This window comes from Branchiostoma lanceolatum, chromosome 11 (assembly GCF_035083965.1).
Source record: "Branchiostoma lanceolatum isolate klBraLanc5 chromosome 11, klBraLanc5.hap2, whole genome shotgun sequence".
In the NCBI taxonomy this organism is placed as follows: Eukaryota; Metazoa; Chordata; class Leptocardii; order Amphioxiformes; family Branchiostomatidae; genus Branchiostoma; species Branchiostoma lanceolatum.
In genome coordinates, this window is record NC_089732.1 from 10,027,498 (window position 1) to 10,046,643 (window position 19,146).

The window sequence follows — 19,146 nt, forward strand, 5'->3', positions numbered from 1 at the left end:
ATACCATTGTTAAACTTTGTATGATTATGACAAATTCTTTTAATGGAGTGAACAAATGAAAAAAAAACACTGATAAGTATGAAAACCCATGTTTATTTCTAGGAGGGATATTCAAAAAGTGTTATATTTGAATAAGCTTACCAGGTAAATACATGTACAGTTCTACAAAAATGCCAATTTTATTTCTACATTCCCCATAATTTTACACCTTACTTCAGACATACACATACAGATGGCTGTAATGTATTTAAATCTACCTCAATTAGTATAGAATAGCATCAACTCATACAAACTGTTTTAGCTTACAATGATAAGACCCTACAAAATAACATCTTGAATGTTTGACACTTAGTTCTTGGTTGTTTTTCCTCTTCACATCCTACTCTATGACATAAGATGAAATTAATTCATACTGTCTTTCTATCTTGTTTGTGGAGGGGGTAAGTTTTGGGGTGGGGGGTTGGTTGTTGCTGGAGGGCGAGGGTCCTATCTTGTTGGTGGAGGGGGGACAAGGTTGGAAAGTACTGGAGGGGAGAGCCCTATCTTGTGGGTGGAGGGGGGACAGGGTTGGGGGGTGCCGGAGGGGGAGGGCCACCTGGTGGTGCCCCTGGTGGTGGGGCTCCTGGAGGGGGTCCAGTTGGGGGCGGGCCTGTGGGAGGTGGCCCTGCAGGAGGGGGGGCACCAGGTGGCAGACTAGGTGGCCTTCCTTGTGGGACACCTGGAGGTGCTCCTGGAGGCAGGCCGGGCATGTTGGGGGGTCCGCCAGGTGGGCCCATGGGTTGGCTTGTGGGCGGCGGTCCAGGCTGGGACGTGGGAGGACCCCCTTGATGTCCGGGAGGCATTCCCATGAAGCCTCTGGGCGGGCCATGGTGGAACCCTGGGGGCATATTCGGTGGTTCTCTGTGTGGTCCCCCCTCCCCCGGTGGTCCCCTATGGTGGAACATGCCAGGGTGGCCAGGGTGCATCCCAAACGGAGGGGGTGGTGGGCCCCTGGGTCCCCCTGGTGGGGCCATGTTGGAGGGAGGTTCGGGCATGCGCGGTGGGCCAGGCGGTGGTCTGGATGGAGGGCCGCTCTGGGGCGGGCCGGACGGTGGCACATTCGGCTGTTGTTTGGGGTCCAGCTTGAAGTGGAACTGTAGGAAAAACTGGGGGTGGACAAGAAAGAACTGGTTAGATCCAGTGTCTATCACAATAGAATGGACTGCAAAGGTTCATGCTAACCTGATTCTTTACCATACACGTTTCCACTGAAAAAGGTTGCATGCAAATTCATCCTTACCTTCAGGCAGTCACTTTCATCATATTATTTTTGTCTTGGGATTTTCATTGAAGTTATGACAGAACAAACAATTGATTTTGATGAGGATCTATAGCATGGCTGAAATATGTGCGACACAACCATGGCTGTGGCAAGAGCCAAAACTGCCCTCAATTTCCTGTCAGGAACCGATCATACAATAAATGTGATTGGGTCACTACTCAGTTAATATTGGCAGTGAATATCATGTTTGATGGGTAAGCCTCCAAAGTTGTTTGACTGTACCTGTTTTGTCTCCCTGTTCCACTGAGTCCAGAACTTCCCTTCACTCTTATCTACCTCTCTGCTGGGGATCTGTGTGGTACAAACCATGGAACTTTATGTTACAGTGATCAAAAAGCAGAAAAGTTTACTAGTAAGTTATAATGATCTCAACTGAAGACAAGCAAGTACATAGCAGTTGATCATAGTATGATACTGCATGTACATGTATAATGTAACTCCTGCAATTGTGTTTAACCCTGTTGTTTTGTTGATTGTCAACCTAGACTTATGAAAGATTAGTGTCTCTGCTGTTTTTATAGACCTGGACCACATCAGGTGAAGAAACTGCCTCACCTTGAAGGCGATGTTCTCATATGGTTCTGCTGCGAAGATGAGGTACTGCCAGCGTCTGTCCGGGGGCTCGACTCTTTGTTCATACGCAGACATGAAGCGATGTCGAGGGGAGATGGCCTCCACCACCTCGGGGTAGTCAATCTGGGCAAAAACAAGTCACACTTCAACTTTTGTCCTCTTTTTGACCTTGGAATGGCTGTGATTTTGAGTTATAGACAATAATTTTGTTAAGACGAATCAGATTTCATTTGTTCTACTGAATGTTATCCACTTTCGTCTTCTGACTGAATGTCACATGTTTTGTGTTGTATATGCTGGGCCCCCTTTGAAATCAACTTTTACAGGTTGAAGGGGCAACCCAGCTATCTCATAAGGAAACAAGTTATTCATGTCCGAAGGTCGAAACAAAAACACCCACTGCAGTTCCAAACAAGACGCTATGAGGCCCAAACTTACACAACTTACTTCCTGTGCCATGAACTATTTACCACACAAAAATCATGACCATAGCACTTTCAGAAAATACGCCGCCAAATTTTGAAGCTCCGCTGCAGCACCTTAGGTACCCACTAGAAGGCCCATTATCGAACTTGACCTTCCCTTCTGTAAACCCTACCCATCCACTTAATATCATACAGAACCCTCAACAGTTTCTCGAGTTATGCTGGCGACATACAAATACACATCCACACAAATCCTGCTGCAGTACCGACGGAAAATGCCAGGGGAACCATTTTTGAACTTGACTTCCGTCTCCACAACATCTACACACCTACAAAAAATCATGAAGATCCATCAACGTTTCCATCACTTTTTTTGCCTACATACAAACAAACAAAAATTAAAAGTCAGCTGCAGTACTGTTGAAAAACGCAAGGTGAACCATTTTCGAACTTGACCTTCCTTTGCACAACCACTTCACACCTACCAAAAATCATAAAGATTCATCAAAGCTTTCTTGAGTTATGCTCTTGACATACATACAGACCCACCCAACAAATGTCTCAACCGAAAACATAATCTCGGCGAAGATAACAAATAAATAAATGTCATAGAATTTTCTGTGCAAGATGGGAATCTACATCTACAGTGACAGTGTGTGCTTGTCCAGACCATTGTAGTGCATAGTGGTACAGAGTGTAGCAAGTAGGGTATGTTTTTACAGAGAGGTGTTGCTAGCCATTCCCCTTCTACGGGCTCTTTATGACTTTCTGTATTGCCTTCAATAATGCAATAAAACAGTCAGGCCTACCTGATACAGCAGACTCTGTTGTCCTGTTTCTGGGTCTCTTTGTTTAGTAACTGGACAAAAAAACAAGAACTCAATGTTACATGTTGGCAGAGTTCAGCACATATTATGTATTGACCTTTACAGAAGACATAATCAAAGATGTTGTGCTTTGTGAATAGAATAAAAAGGAAGGTTTGGAAGGACACAAGATAATTCTAATATAAAAGGCAAAAGTGTATATCAAATTACAGGCATAACTTTACAGCAGAATAGCTGATACTTTTAACCTTTAGCACTCTGAAATAGCCATTAGGCACCCAGTTCCCTATTGGCCACAGGGTTAGGTAGCAGGGAGAAGGTTAAATCTGGGGATTCCAATACGATGTTCAACAAATCCGTTAAGTAACATTTCAAATTAAAAGTTACCTATGTCACACCCTCTAAGGTTGGCATGGTCTATCAAGAGCCCATCATTATGTAGCTGCTTTGAAATATCGCCATCTAGCAGAAAGAACAAGTATTACATGCAGCCCACCTTTGTAACCAGGTCTGCCAATCTTGACAAACTTCTTAGTTTCCACCCTGTCTCTGGCTGGAGCTGGTTGAGCAGGGGAGTCTTTAGCTTCCTTTGCTGCACGTCGAGCCCTAAAGAAGTGTTTGTAAGGGGAAATCATTCAATACTTCTGATTTACAGTATGCACAGTAATACAACAAGCCGGGTAAGATACTTATTACACAATTTCTTGTCTACCTATATACGGTACATATATCACTTGGGTATCCTGAAAATTATGAAAACAACATCTCAGATCTACAATGTATCAAGTTACCATCAACAGTTAAAATTGAAACTGTACATTCGGTGTAAAATGATATTTCAAAGAGAAATAAAAAGGATGAAGACAAAGAAAAGCAAAACCAATCCAATGAAAAAAATCATGTACAGTCAAACCTGTCTATAGCGGTCACTCAAGGGACTGGCCAAAACTGGCCGCTAAGGACAGGTGGCCGCTATGGAGAAAATGTGGATTAATTGATCACGAGTGACACATGTTTTCAGTACCCACTGAGATACATTTATTCACCGTACAGTACACATTTAACATTACATAGGTAAGGCACATTTTAGAAATTCGATTGTTGTTCTTTTACTTCTATTATGGGCTTGAAAAAAGAATTATTGTATCTGCAAACTCCAAAATCCATGGTCTGCTCGAGCTTCATGTCTGAACAGACCAGCATCGCCATACTCAACTCTTGATCCTTCGCGACTGCTTCGCTGCCGGCACACGCGTCACCAACGAGTTTTAATCATATGAAACAAAGTTCTTCGCAGCAAAATGCCCCCTAGTTAGTATAGAACAAAATATATGTTGCTCAGTTGCCACTTACTGTTCGTTTTCGACCGTTTTCAAACACAAAATCGTGGCGACAATTTTCCTAATCTGTTGTTGTTTGCTTGTCATGATCGGCTTCTACCATTATGCTAATAGGGTAATGAGAGGAAGGTCGCTCTTTTGAGGGCTTTTTTCTTTTCAGAAAATTGCAACAGCCCAAATTTTACAAGATAGTAATGTTATCCATATTTAGTTTGAAGCTTTTGGTTCAGTAATTATCCTCAGTGATAGTTTGCAGCAAAATAGATTTAACACACTATACCTCCGCAACAGCGGTGTCTTCCGATGACCTTTATGCTGCTCCGCCATTTTGAAAATCGTGTTTGGGCACATTTTCGGATGAATTCCCGGGGAAAACGGAAATATTGGGCCGACATTGAAATAATTCGCCAACTTAGCGCATCAGATACATGTGCGGGTTGTATTTTCCAAAAACTACCGTAATCTTTGTCCAATCCAAATGCACAGAAATAGTCAAATATGCTACGATGTACAAACGCAAGCCATGTGAAGAAATACTTGACTTCGCGCGCGTCAAACCATGGATAATCTAACGAAGATAAAACATTCTTGTTTTCTTTATTATTATCCCGTAAAGTTGAGTTCACATAAACTTGATAACTGCATTAAAAAATGAAGATTTTGAACCCGGCGTGCGGTGGCGATGCGGCTTCCACCGGCGCACATTGGCCGTTATCGGCAGTGTTACTGTACTCGCGGGACCGAAAATCGTCTGGCCGCGACCGCGTTGGACAGGTGGCCGCTATAGCCTAATTCTTAATGCTTATGTCAATGGGAAAAATCCAAGGGACCGACAAAAAGTGACCACTATGGGCAGGTGGCCGCTATGCAAAGGTGACCGCTAATACAGGTTTGACTGTACACTTTCTTACACATCAAAATCAACGTATTCATACAGGCAGAAACTTTTACTTACAAGTTGGCCTGATGCTTCTTCCCCTGGGTATGTGCCAGATAACTTCCCTGGGATCAACAGCAAAACAGTTAGTACAGGAACATTTCTTTTCAAAAAGAATTTAAACTACATAACTGCACTTGCACAAAGAATTGAATACTTTACAAAGTAAGAAGTTTTCAAGTCTTTGGGAAAGCCGTCTTATTCACGTAATTCTCAGGGAGCTGACCAAATTTTGCGTAATTGCCTTCATTGATTTTAGCATAATTACGGGGTTCTTCTGAATTCAGTGTTAAGTGTCGTTGGGATCCCCACATGAAGACCTCCTTAACTATTCCTCACCTCATTGTTATGAAGAGTGAGACACAGTTTGCACTCGTACGACCCCAGATGGTTCTTCATGAAGTACGGATCCTTGTTGAGATCAATGGTTTCCAGCGCCAACTGTCGCAGCCTCTCACGGCGGTCGCGGTTGGTCTCCGATGTGGAGGCCACCCCGCCGCTCCCCGTCTTCCCGCCGGCACGGTTCTGGAAGTCCATCGTGGCGTTGGCGTATTGTCTTCTCCCCTACGAGGAACTTGTGATGCTGTCTGGTTTGATACCTGTTGTGGGGTAGAAATAAAATTGAAGACAACTGTTGAAAGAAATAATGTAGAAATGCTGAACATGTCTAAATTCAAATCTAGTTGCTTAATTAAGGCAGTTGTATTGGGGGTAACAGTGATGTCTACAAATACTATCCATATCTGTGATCTTACAAATAGTGAGGTGCCTGAACTTATTTTGAGAGTAACATAAATTTTGTACAGGTTGCAGAATACATTACAGAATCATCGGTTACATGATATCAACGAAATACAAACTTTTCGTGTCTTGAAAAAAAGTTGAAACTCGACGTTGCAACTACGAGTCGACTGTTTCAAACAGGGTAGAATGTATAAACTCGCCGTTACTCTACCTAAAATGCGGTTTTATGCTACAAAGAAACGATGCCCCCCTCCCCCAAACTGCACACAAAACGCATGCGGCTGTTCACTTCTGACAAATCTAGGCCCTCTATAGCAAGTCGAATAGACCAATGTTACTCTATAAAGCCTTCTACACTCTCCTAATGTCAGATTTCTGTTAAAATGTCGCATAGAGAAGGAAAAGGACACAAAACTTACCAAATTTATCGCATCTCACGTTCACCAAACGCACCTTTGGCAGTAAAGGATGATGGGATATTTCAACAGGGAGGCTCCGTTTATCACATTACTGGTGGATGAAGTGCACGTTATTCATTTGCTGCACTGCAATTTTCTGCTGTCTGGAAATCTATAACGTATATTTACTTTCTTAGATCATAGATATATCATCACATTCCCCAATGTCTATTTGGGAATCGATTTACATCGTTATGAGGCTCTTTGAGAAAAGTTAATGAATGTTCCCTGTAAGGATCAGCTTACCCTTTGACCCAAATTGAGGGCCATAGAACGAAGTACATGGGTTGGAAGTAGATAGATATGAACCATAATAGGAAGGTAAACTGATCAAATATTATATCAAGTTTCCAATAAAAATCAGATTTTGTCAATTTTTATCAGTTATAACGTTAAATATTTTGCGATTACGATTTTTTTCTGAAGTTGGGGATGATAACTTCTGTGTTTTGACGCCCTCTCTTCAGCTGCTGAGTTGGACAAGTGAAAAACTCTCGAGTTTTCAGCAAAGTCCACGCTTTCTCTCCGCCTTCCTCAAATGGAAAATGGAAATTCGGAAAGATTTGCTGGAACTCCAGCTGTCCGAGCTGGATATGTTATTGAGCATGTATCCAGAGGGTGACGAGGTTGTGCTGGACAACCCGGCAGCACCAACGGACATCCGCCGGTTTGTGGACGGGCCGAGGGAGGCCCCGCCCCCGAGACTGGAGTTCACACTTAACGTTGAAGTTGATGAGCCTAAGGTACATTTTTTGTGTTCCCATGTCTCAAGAATTCATTGCAAATTTCCTTGGTTGTCTGTTGATTCTTCAAATTTAAGGTAACTTTTCGAAATCCTTGATCAGTGTTTTTCAAAGTTCAAGCCAAAGCATAAAGGTTTATCCAGAGTCGAGTTTCAGGTACTAACGTTACAAAAACAATACCCCTTCACAGTAACATTTAGTCCTTCACGGTTACAACAGCTATCGATTTGTCTTATGATTTCCAACACAGAGTAGTATGTAAGAAACTCCCGAGGTTTGTCAAATAACATAGAATTATTATTATCATTATCATTGGTAATAATCATTAGATTATTATCAATTATTAATTCATTGATTATCATTGATAATCTTTCTATTTCAATAGAATTTTGAATCTCAGATTTTTAACCAAATTTTATTTGATTTTATATCATTGTTTAATGGTAGAATGGTAACGTTAACTTGTAATGAACGTTAGATACTTCACAAGATGTTAATATGTTGTCTTCTGTCCAAACAGGCCACAGTTGCCATGTGGTGCAGCTTCCCTCCACTGTATCCCAAGGTTTTGCCAAAAATTCACCTGAGGAGCTCTGATCTATCCCGTCAGCAGCAAAAAGACATCAACGAAAAACTTATCACTTTTCTTGGCACCTTGGACTTAGGGGAACTCTGCACAATGCCAGTGGTGCAGTGGGTACAGGAAAATGCAGGAAAACATATCACCCTTTCTTATGCTGATCTGCAAAGCAAAAATACACAAACAGTTAAGGAAACAAATAAGCAGACAAGCTTGTCCAGGTTTTGGATCTACAGTCACCACATCTATAGGCAAGAACTGTTGCGTAAAATTCCTGCCTTGGCCAGGGAGCTAGACTTGACTGGTTTCTGCCTTCCAGGGAAGCCCGGGATAATTTGTGTGGAAGGCCAGACGAAGTACTGTGAGGAATACTGGCACAAGTTACGGTACCCAAACTGGAAACACATCTCGTGTAAACATAGGGAGGATGCTGAATGTAAGGATAAGAACGAAGAGGCTAGTTTCAGGCTGTTTACGATGTTTGAGGAGTTGACTTTTGAAGCTCATGGAGACTACGGACTTAGGAATGACTACCACATGGACCTGGGACGGTTCCTGGAGTACCTGAAGGAACACAAGTGTGACTACATGTTCAGCATCTTCTTTGGAGTGGAGGGAAAAGAATCCCCAAAATAAGATATAAACAATTATGATTTGACTTCAGCAGAAATTAAGCTAGTTAACGTTAACACTTACGAATAAAAGTTGTAGAACTTTCAGAAATGTTGTTGTGTTTTCTTTGTCTTTTTGCATCAAACTGCACTGTGGTTTACTTACTGCACTCTCATAGTAAGCAATAGTCTTTAAAGATAAATTCAGTCTCTTGACTTAACCTTTTTTTATAGAAAACAGTACAATCTTGCCATATTCTTGAAAATAATTCTGCGAGTTGAAGAGGCATATCTGCAGACATTGCATGTGTAATAATTCAATGATGGTATCATTAATTTTCCTCTTTTCTACTAGATTCTTTGAAAGATATTCCTTTACCATGAAATCTGGAATATAAGAAACATTTTCAAAGCGCCAAAGAATCTTCAAAATCCCACTTTATTTCTAAAAACCCCACTCTTATTACTATAATTCCTGTCACCGGTTTTCAAAACTTAATTTTTCTGGCCCAAGGCGTGATGACGTCAGGACCGTGTGACGTCACCCGTCCGACAGGACTGATGAACGAACACGGGGCAAGATGGCGGCGGGGTTGGACGTGTCAAAACTTTGTGGGCTGGTTTTCCTTGCCTGTTTCCTCCTTCTACCAACAGGTAGGTAGCTAACGTGCCGATACATCAATGCAGAACAGGTCTTGGGTATCGTTTCGTAGCTATAGTTTCGGATGTCGTCAAATACTAGTACTTTTTTGACAACAATGTCTTGAGGATCGGAGAACTAGCTTCCAGATATGATGCTACGCAGCAAGTTTTTTTTACCACCAGAACAAGAAATTAATGATTTTGGCTTAAACAACGGTGAAATGTTGACAAGATACAAGATATTTAGCTTTATTTTCTATATTACGAGTAAAGACTGCGTTTCTCCCATCTTTAGCAAGTTGTTTTTCTTCTTTTATTTTCGACTCCTGTGAATGATATGTGGTTTCCACGACTCCCGGAGAAGTATTTGCCTTTTCATAGCACAAACACAAAAGACCATGTAAAATCCGATCTCCAGATTAGATTAATTCTTTTGTGCTTTACGGCCTGGTTTCTTCTTTATTTCTTTTGTGGACTTTTTGGAATTGTTTCATTCCCCTATCTTTCACGTAGTCTTATCTAAACTTGTAAGTAAATAATGAGAAAGTAATCATAATGCAAACATCAGTATAAGTACATGTAGTACGTAAACATCCACGTTGTTGTTCAACATTTCCAACAACAATAATCGATGACCAGCAAAAATGTAACATGAAAAATAAGTAAGATATACATGCATAAATGTTGCCCCAAGGTACTAGTATACTGAAGCTTTCTCATTCTCGGAAGAAGAAGATGATGCACTATTTTTGATACCAAATAATACCCATGCCCTGTCAGAAATTATTTTGTTTTTACCCTCATTTTCCCTATCATTTGCTTGTGGAGAGGGTAGTAAAAAATTGCAATGGATTTCTCTAATTAGTAGAGGGACACAAATCTGGATCCAGAAATGTTTGAAAGGATCCTGATCAGATATTAAAACACATGTTGCCTAGATCTAGAGACCTCCATTACAGTGTTTATAGGTGCGTAGTGTGGGTGGGACCTTGTCTTACCTGTTTTTCGCGACCTTCTGACACCCGCGTGACATGTCGTGTACGTGATGTCACATGTGTGTGCGTAACAGCTCGTTAAAATGGCTCAGTGAGTGAGCAATGGGACATTGTAAGCTGCTTTTAGCAGTGTCCAGAAATTTCCAAAGATTCCCGGAGTGCATAAGAGATAATGGCACCTTCATGAGCTAAGGAATGCTACAGGCATAGCCTTATTCTACAAGTTTTCAGAACACTGTAGAAAGGTTTTTGACAATCAGTTACATAGTGTGCAGTGGGTCATTGTTTTGTCACAGATTCACACAAAATCCTGCCATCCTGGCTTTTTGTTATGTGTAAGAAGAAGAGGAACGAAAAGAAAGACAAGTATTATCACGAGAATAACTTCTAAGTGTCCTCACAGAGGCCACGTAAATACATCAGTGTGCTAAAATTAGCTCTGCAAATACTCGGTAGGTTGAAGAAAGTGGAGTAACCTTACATTGTTTGTTTTTCACCCCCTCTTCTCCCACAGTTTGTTTTGCACAGGAGGATGGTACAGGGGAACTGCAGCCAAACACAACAACAGAAAGTCTAACAACAGACCAACCAACTCAAGCTGCGAGTGACCCTACAGTGAATCAGAACTCCACTGCCTCTGGTTTAGATGTTAGCACTCCGACACCCACACCCAATGATACTGCAGCGATTACAAGTAAGGAGACCAAACCTACAGTTACATCGACCCCAACCTCTACCAATACCAGTGCTGCCGAATCAGCAGTTACCCAGGCCTCTACCAATACCAGCACCGCCAAACCAGCAGCTACCCCAGCCCCAACCTCTACAAATGCCACTACTACCAAATCATCAGATACTCCAACCCCAACCTCTACCAATGCAACCACTACCGACTCAGCAGCTACCCCGGCCCCAACCTCTACCAATGGCAGCAGTTCTACAGCACAGCCGCTAGATGGCGCCTCCACAGCGAGGAAGACGGAAAAACCATCAACACCAGAGGAGACAACCAAGGCAATAACAAAGCCTACCACAACGACAGAGTATGTAGCGCCAACGAAGAAGACTACACCGGTTCCATCAACTGTGCCAGTAACACCACCCATGGTAACCAAAACACCAGAGAAGATGACAACACAGACGGTACCACCAGAGCACACCACCATCCAAGGGGCCCTTAACAATGGCACCAACACTACCCTAGGGGACTCCCACAAAGGACCACGTGAGTACTTTAATACAGGGGAGGACATTTTGGAAATATCATGACATGCTACTTTATGCATAGTTTAGCAGGACATTGTGTTGTTAGTAAACCATGAATTTACATATGATCCATACGAGTTTGTGATAAATATAGGTAAACTAAAGCTCATCTTTATAGTTTTTTTAATGTCATTGTCACTACCATTTTCCATACCATTTCAGAGATATTTAGGATTAAAAAAAAAAAACTTTCCCCTTTCAAGTTTTGAACAGCATTCACTGTATTGATTATACACTGTATGTGTGTTTGAATTGTGTAAGTTCGTATGTCATATCAAAGCAAGGGGTGCCATTGTTCAAAGACATTGACATATGGTAACAAACAGCAGGCTTCTAACAGAGAGCAAGTCCCTTGATGGAAAATCCCACTTTCTCTCACTGACAGAATACCATGACAACGAGACGCTGGACCCTGCCCTTGCGTTCTTCGTCGCCGTGCTGGTCATCCTGGTAGTCATCGCTCTGGTCGCAACCATCTGGTGGAAACAACGACGTGCAAACTTTCAGGCTATTGGTGGAGACGTACCAATGGTAAGAGTCAGTGGTATTCTCAAAGTAGAGGTTTCGGTTCAGGGGCTGGTACTGGTACTGAGACGTTAAAAGTCGCGGATGATACTAATCCCAGACCAAGAACTCTGCTTGGAGAATATAAGTCAGTGGCACTTCATGTAGTTTGATTTCATCAAGTTACACAGTACTGTATTCTTGTAATACTTGATCATTGTTGTAATGTTAAGTATTGGATGGGAGTAAGGTATGATATTCTTTACTTGCATGTGTTGAGAAATGAAAGAGTGCTACAGGTGCATTTACAAATCATGACAATTGTGATTTTTAGATTATATGCTGATACTCAATGCATGTTATGAATTGATATATGATACCTGTGAACTGTTTGCATGTATTTATGTTGCTCCTTGTACTAAAAGGTAATAGATATGCCATTGTTTTATACAATCATTGATGCATGAGGAAGAAATGTACTATATGATACAGCTTTAGTCTCTCATTTGCCTGTAATGCTGAGAGGAGCAGGTAGGTGGTGCTGGTGACACAAAGATAATACTATTTTCTTGCAAGCAGGTTCATCTTAATTATTAGTCCTTTGCATTTGCCCTTCTCCCACTATATCTCACCTGTGGTGAAGGCACACTGCCCCCTCCCCCATGCTCTCTCTTATTCGTACCTGCAATAATAGTGACATCCCCTCTCTGTCTTTTCCTGTTGCTTCATCACAGAGTTGGTTCTCAAGACAAAAGAGGGGGTTTGAGCGACTAGAAGATACAGAGCCTATGTTGGTGAGATATTTCATGTATAACCTAACACTAACCGTTGTTCTCTTGTGGTTTGTGTCATAACAACAGACCTTTTATTTTTTTCTTACAGAATGCCATGCAATTCCCCAATCTGTTCAAAAAGAAGGTATAGCTTATCTGTATACTAATGAAATGCATGCGGTAGCTTTAGGGAGTTAAGTGGTACCATGGTTTTGTTGGATGTTTGTTGTTTTACCACCAGATGTTACATAGGGTTTTGGACAATTACTGGTTGTTAAAAGAAGCAGGATTGTCACTCTGTATTCAAGAGATACAAATGTACATGATTGTTGATATGGAAAAGTGGAGTCGCACCAAAAAAAGTATTTGGAATTTTTTGAAACAACTAAGATGCAATGTTGCCAGCATACACATGTAGCTCAAACTGCACATTTTACATTCATTATTTACTTATCAATTAGCTATATGGCTCTGAAGAGCATGAAATTTAACAAAACCCTGTGTTAACATCTTCTAGACTTATTTGACCAACAGTTGGTAGAATTCTGTAGCAAAGTAGTTGGAAAAACATTTTTCTGGCTAAAGAAATCTTTGTTTAACAGCATGGCAAGGTGAAGGTGGTTTGTATCTGAAGAGTAAACCGTGTAACCGTCTCAATCCTGTGTTTTTCAGGACGACTTGGAAGAGTCTCACCTCATCGCAAATGCTCGTTGAAGACACCTACCAGTCTACCGCAGAGGGCTTCCATTCCAAACAAGTTGTGCCTTAAATGTTTACGACAGTTCAGAACTTCAGAAGAATGGCAGTTCAAATATTGCAATTGTAGTTATGCAGCAGCTTTGGAGCTTATGTAATCGGGAAAGTTTAACTTTTCATATCTGGTGTATTTTTCCAGTAAGACTTACAGCTGTAATATATTTTTGAAATTTGGGAGGACATACTTGAAATATGGTTGTGCATACTTGGCTCATATTAATTTTTATGATCAGCTCTTGCAATCTTGTTTTGTTGCCGAATGGATACCACAGAAAGGGAAACGTTTGACAAATTATACAGTGAAAGTTTGTGTACTTTCACAAAGACTCATCTATTGTTTTCTGCAGTGTTACATTCCACAGGGAGATTACTATAGAATCTGTACAGAATTTAAAAAAATGCTCATCCAACTTAACTTGTAGACTTATAGACCTTATGTACAATGAATAGGCATTCCTAAGAAGTTTAAGTGGAGATTTCAGAAGGGGACCAAAAGACAACTACAGTAGTAGCTTAAAAATTAAACTGATGTACATTTTCTTCTTGGCGACAGATGATATATCTCAACCTTTTAACAGCAGTACAAAATGTGCATGAAGGTCTGTTTGATCAACAGATGTTTCTAGTTTTTTGGCAAAATTACAAAGAGTTGATGTGAACCTGAGGTGTTGTGGAAAGCCCTGTTTTTATTGAGTACTTGTCAATGCTTGTGTACCCTGGAGTTTTCTCACATGGCTTTAGAAAGTGGATTCTTCCCATCCAAATTGGATCTCAATACTCAAAAAACTTGGCTCTCCAGCAATACTTTTCTTAACTACCTTAAAGTGGGGTGAGAGGTGGCTTCAGAAGTCATTAATAGTGCAAGGGACCAGTATTAATGTTATACTGTGATTGCAGTGAGCTGTTGTGTAGTTACCAATACATTTGGATGTATTACTCACTCCTCTTGCATGTGATGCATGGAGCCAACAAGTTTCACCAGGCTGTGCCATCTTCTGTCCTGTGCCATCTTCTGGGCCTGGAGTAGGGTGGTGATGTGCTTTTGGGCTGGCCAGACATTAAAATTGCTGTGTACAAGACATATCAAGTCTGCAATGCATAATATATTTGCCTGGGTATAATTTGTAAAACCATATGCATGTGCAAAGAAAATAGGAATCATGCAAGAGATGTTACAGACTTTCCAATGACTAAATGTGTAGAAATTGTGTGAATGATGCTGAACTTTAAACTAGCTCAACTTATCTTATACTAATCTTTTGATCTCTTCATGTACAATTTTGTAATGTGCAGAAACAGCTGTGTGTAACATGTCTTATCAGAAGTGCTTATGCTGCTAGAATCTTCCTTTTCCATTCCTGGGTGTACTTGTAAATTGATCGTTTTGGGAAACGTAACCTCTACCTTTAAACATATCCTGTACTATTTGAATTCAACTGATATCAATTCCTGATATAACTTTCTGTAGATACATCTCTTTATTTTACCTTTTCACTGAAAAATAGCAAGGATTCATGTACTTGGAGAGCATTAAGTTGTTCAAATTCTGGTATGAATGTGTAAGCTTCTTTCTCTGTAGGATATTCATAGGGGGTCTATATTTGAAACCAGAGTATTTTAGGAAATTAAAACAGGTGGAAGACTCAATCCATTGTTTCTGCAGCCTCTTCTTTGAACAGTGTTCTGTCTCTTACAAGTCTCTACCGGACCTCAAAGTTCTAAAAATAGTCTAGTCTCTACCAGACTCAAAGTTCTAGAAATCGTCCAAAATACATGTAGTAAATATCAAATGAAAGGGGGGACTGACTGATCTTTGGTTGAGACATTTGATCTCCAAGGCAAGCTAAGTCCTATCAATTATACATATTATTTTGGCCCATTTCTTCAACTTTCTGAGGGGTCTGGTAGATATCTGTAAATCACCACCTTGCTTAAAAACAAAGGTTTACATCACTTTCATCAGTGAAGTAATGAGAGCAAAAGAACAACACATCAGTTCACACACAGTATTCAAAGGTCTGGCTGATACTTTAATTGAGCATTTGCCTCTAGAGGATTCTTTTACAATATACGACAATACAAATAAAGTAATACTTTAATAACTTTAACTAAAATAGTGACAACATCTACCATTCAAATGTTGGTTGTGTAGGTAAAGAGCATGAATGTTCCACTCCAAGGGGCCTGTACAAAAGGATCTGGGCACCGTACAAGCACAGGTCTTGCCTAAACGCAAGAGTTGACTGAGGTAAAGAGTCCGGAAATGTCACCACTTCCCCTTAACCACTACATCGAGGTACTGGACTAATGCATTCTACATGGCAGCGAAGAGGGAGTTTTATAGTTTTTTTTGTTGAACTTTTTACAGGAGTGGAACTCACAGAGATACACGGCAGAAATGTGTTTCTCAAAAGTCAAGCCACTGGTTCGGCGCACTCAGCACCCAGGGAAAGGAATTCACAGAATTCTACCAAAAGTGTGACGTGATCAATGTACATAAAAAATCAACTGCCTACAGCAACAGATGGAATCATATATAACAGCAATGTCCCCTTCCCAAATGCCTTCGGAATAAAATGCACATCTTTTTTACATTGCAACATGGAATAGTTTTGGGCAATAAATGCAGAGAAAACGTCGACAGCACAAACAACTGAATGCCAGCAATCCAGGCATCTACTCGGGTCTCCAGGACAGCACAACTTTGCACATACAGATACTTTGTCACTAGCTAAAATGAGGATACAATAACATGGCAACAGGGCAGGCTCTAAAAACTGGACCCCTTGCTGCGTAGAAACAGCAAAGAGACCAGCCACACTACCTATACATCTGCACGTGACATTAAAAACCTAGCTATCTTGGTGATTCCTATGACACACACTCACAACCATAGGAACTTGTAATGTTCTTGGGTCAATAAAATACAGTACAGGGTTTCTCCCCTACCTAACATCTAATACAAAATCTGCAATAATACAAAAGGGATACAAAATAAAGGGGAAAAAAGAGAAAAGAAAGCAATGAGGAGGAATCAAGTTTACAACAGAACATTCTGGTTCCTATTCTCAATGTTGGCAGCTTCATGGTCGTCAGAAATGCAGAACAAAACTCCAAACTTGAGATATTAAAAACAGTACAAAATCATTCTCGTCTCTCATTCTGCCATAACTTACAACTTTATAAAATTATGGGTTGACCAAGTGGAAAATTCTGAGCTCATTCAGCCGAGAATTCTCATTTAAAACTTTCCTTATCCAGTCACTGCTTTTTCCCACTGCTAGATAAAAACAGACCTCGCTTAGGATTTCCATTTAAAAACTGCAGGTTTGTGTTTTTAAAAAGGCCCATTTTCTGCTGGGAGGAACACTGAAAATAAATCCATTTCACAAAAATAATTTATGAGAGGTAATAAATATACACACAACACGCCACAAGGCGGGCAGACACATCCAGGCTGATACGGTGGACAAACACGGAGGTTTTCTTTTTTCAAGCCTACTTACAGCACTCCGCCTGAGCTATGAACAACAATGAGGTGGGATAATTTATACATCAAGTATCTTGACTCTGTCCATAGGTACCCTTTGTCCACTGGCCTTGGCTCCTTGGCTTATTGCATGAAGTATTCAGGATGCCCAGGCCCCCCAGGTGACGCCTCCTTCTCAAATCGTTTGGCCTCCTCCTGCATGCTTTCTTTTATCTTAAGTATCGCTGCTGATTCGTTCTGATCCTGCAGGGAAACAGAAAACAGACAGGGGGACTCAGTGCACAGGCCTCGCACCATCAAGAGTAGAGAGAGCGAGAGAGAGAGAGAAGTGGTGCCTGGCAAGAAAGGGATTTCTGCACTTGTTGGCTGGGGTACGTGTATTTCTTAAAGCAGAGCTTTCTTAAATTTGTGGCATCACTTTCAATTGAGCGACTAGGCACCAATTCTTTACATTATGTCAAATTTGCATTGCAGCCATTGAGTAGGTATCATTCTTGCATTTACATGGTAGATATACAAATCGCAATTTGCAGTAGCATTCATTGTTGCATACATTTTTTGACAACTCACATGGCACCAACTTGAAGATACAGTATAGAGTAATGCCAAACATACAATAGTAGCTTAATCACAATTTTTCAATAACACACTATGATTGGGTTTCCATTATTCTCTTCAATGCACAGTCTAACCCTCAAAAAGCACCAAATCACATTAAATAGGAAATCAGGTAAAGGAAATAGAGTTAAATGAGATCAAAGGAGAAAGAAACAGGTTTCCAATTTGTTGTTCTTACAGTTACAGCTCATTTAAGTAATTCCTTATTCAACCACAGCCATATGCAGACCCCTTAATCGCACAGAGACCAACAAATCAAGAATTAAGGGAAAGAGAGCTAAGTAAGTCTTGAGGCTACAAATAATAAAGCAAATACACCTGCACTGCACTGCATGCTTCTTTCTATGCCCAGTGCATCATGCGCATGCAAACTCTGCTCATTACCATAGATTAGCATTTGGGCCAGAGTTAGATTTGCCACAGTTATTATCACTAGTAGGATCACAAAATCTGATCTTGACCTGTCAATCAACTTTATTTCCTTCGTCATCGCTGTAATTGGGACACCTACCTCTACAGAAAAACAGGAAAACAAAAACATGTCTCTAAACAACACAAAACATTCAGCTAACTACACAAGAGGCATCACTGCATGAGTAGGCATACAAATACACCATCTCCACAGTTTCAAGACACAAGTATGAAGCCATGCATGTGCAAGGAAAAATACAATTAATACCAAAGTGCAAAGAGTGCAAAGATTGAAGGAACGAGCAATGCCAGCAAGAAACTTCCTAATAATTAGTATCACTTTTATATGATTCATGTACTGTCCACTTGGGTAAACATGCTTGCAAACTGGCCTGGGCAAGAGCATGCTTACGGCTGTTTACATCTCCTGCACATGCACTAATGGAGCCGATCTGCAGCCAGGCACTACAGTTTTCGCCATGAAGGGTGTGCACCAGAAAATAATGGCAATGGATGGACTGAATTTCTCATGGAAAATGGCATGGGGATCTCATTTGCATCAACATGTGTGGAGAAGTGTATGGAGAAGGAAATCTTCCTTGTTGTTAGCAGAGATGACAGAGATGCTGTGTTCTGGCATTTGGTTCTCATAGTTCACCATTGTTTCAGGAAATTGTTCTTTAACTTGGGATCTATTCCCCAACAAGCGGAATGAACAGATTTTTCGAAAACAAAGTAGAGGCAAGAAGAAAAAAAGGACATTTCAATGCACATAGCAGAAGCCCTGGAAAGTCTTTCACCCATATTCCAGGCCTTTTACAATGCAGACCAAGCATCCATCCAGAAAGCGTTGTTGGTTTGTAATCCAACATGTTCACTTTGACAATGTAAAACTTGTGAGTTAGAATCAAATGCCAGAACCTTCATGACAAAGGGAAGACTGGTTATAGTTTTGTGGGGGAAAAATGAGTCGGGAGACAAGCAGTAGTGGGTATAAGGCAGCGGTGGCAGAGCTACAAGGTACAGTTATCTACTCTAGTGGGGGAGGGGGGTGGAGTGCGGCTGTAAGGAAGAAAGTACAGTAGTGTAAGCGGTTATAGCCAGTATAGGTCTTACTCCAAGCATTGATTGA

General features: G+C 40.9%; 4 protein-coding genes across 20 annotated transcripts in view; 2 read left to right on the plus strand and 2 right to left on the minus strand.

Moving 5' to 3' along the window:
- Window positions 1-77: 77 nt before the first annotated feature.
- LOC136445235 (splicing factor 3A subunit 2-like) lies at window positions 78-6,716 on the minus strand. The gene is made up of 8 exons (XM_066443127.1): window positions 6,587-6,716; window positions 5,763-6,022; window positions 5,442-5,488; window positions 3,643-3,752; window positions 3,129-3,178; window positions 1,877-2,017; window positions 1,544-1,612; window positions 78-1,145 (listed from the first exon to the last, which is right to left on the minus strand). Exons 2-8 carry the CDS (start codon window positions 5,958-5,960, stop codon window positions 540-542), a joined length of 1,221 nt encoding a protein of 406 aa, XP_066299224.1. The 5' UTR covers window positions 5,961-6,022; window positions 6,587-6,716; the 3' UTR covers window positions 78-539.
- Window positions 6,717-7,071: 355 nt separating this feature from the next.
- On the plus strand, window positions 7,072-8,653 carry LOC136445239 (RWD domain-containing protein 2A-like). The gene is made up of 2 exons (XM_066443136.1): window positions 7,072-7,368; window positions 7,889-8,653. The coding sequence occupies exons 1-2, from the start codon at window positions 7,171-7,173 to the stop codon at window positions 8,582-8,584; spliced, it is 894 nt and encodes a 297-aa protein (XP_066299233.1). The 5' UTR covers window positions 7,072-7,170; the 3' UTR covers window positions 8,585-8,653.
- Window positions 8,654-9,085: 432 nt separating this feature from the next.
- Window positions 9,086-15,142, plus strand: LOC136445237 (integumentary mucin A.1-like). Of its 3 annotated transcripts, none has more exons than XM_066443129.1 (5): window positions 9,086-9,213; window positions 10,711-11,421; window positions 11,848-11,993; window positions 12,701-12,760; window positions 13,412-15,142. In XM_066443129.1, exons 1-5 carry the CDS (start codon window positions 9,141-9,143, stop codon window positions 13,451-13,453), a joined length of 1,032 nt encoding a protein of 343 aa, XP_066299226.1. In that variant the 5' UTR covers window positions 9,086-9,140; the 3' UTR covers window positions 13,454-15,142. The 3 variants fall into 3 exon arrangements, with proteins under 3 accessions (XP_066299226.1, XP_066299227.1, XP_066299228.1); XM_066443130.1 differs by lacking the exon at window positions 12,701-12,760 and adding an exon at window positions 12,849-12,884; XM_066443131.1 differs by lacking the exon at window positions 12,701-12,760.
- A 362-nt stretch (window positions 15,143-15,504) lies between these two features.
- Window positions 15,505-19,146, minus strand: part of LOC136445234 (single-stranded DNA-binding protein 3-like) — a 78,653-nt gene continuing 75,011 nt past the window's right edge. For 14 of the 15 annotated variants that reach the window (XM_066443126.1, XM_066443124.1, XM_066443122.1 and 11 more), the window contains one exon: window positions 15,505-17,228. In XM_066443126.1, coding sequence (XP_066299223.1) covers window positions 17,109-17,228 — 120 coding nt within the window. In that variant the 3' untranslated portion in view covers window positions 15,505-17,108. Of the gene's footprint in view, window positions 17,229-18,064; window positions 18,117-19,146 lie in introns of all 15 variants that reach the window. The other variant, XM_066443121.1, reaches the window with a different exon arrangement.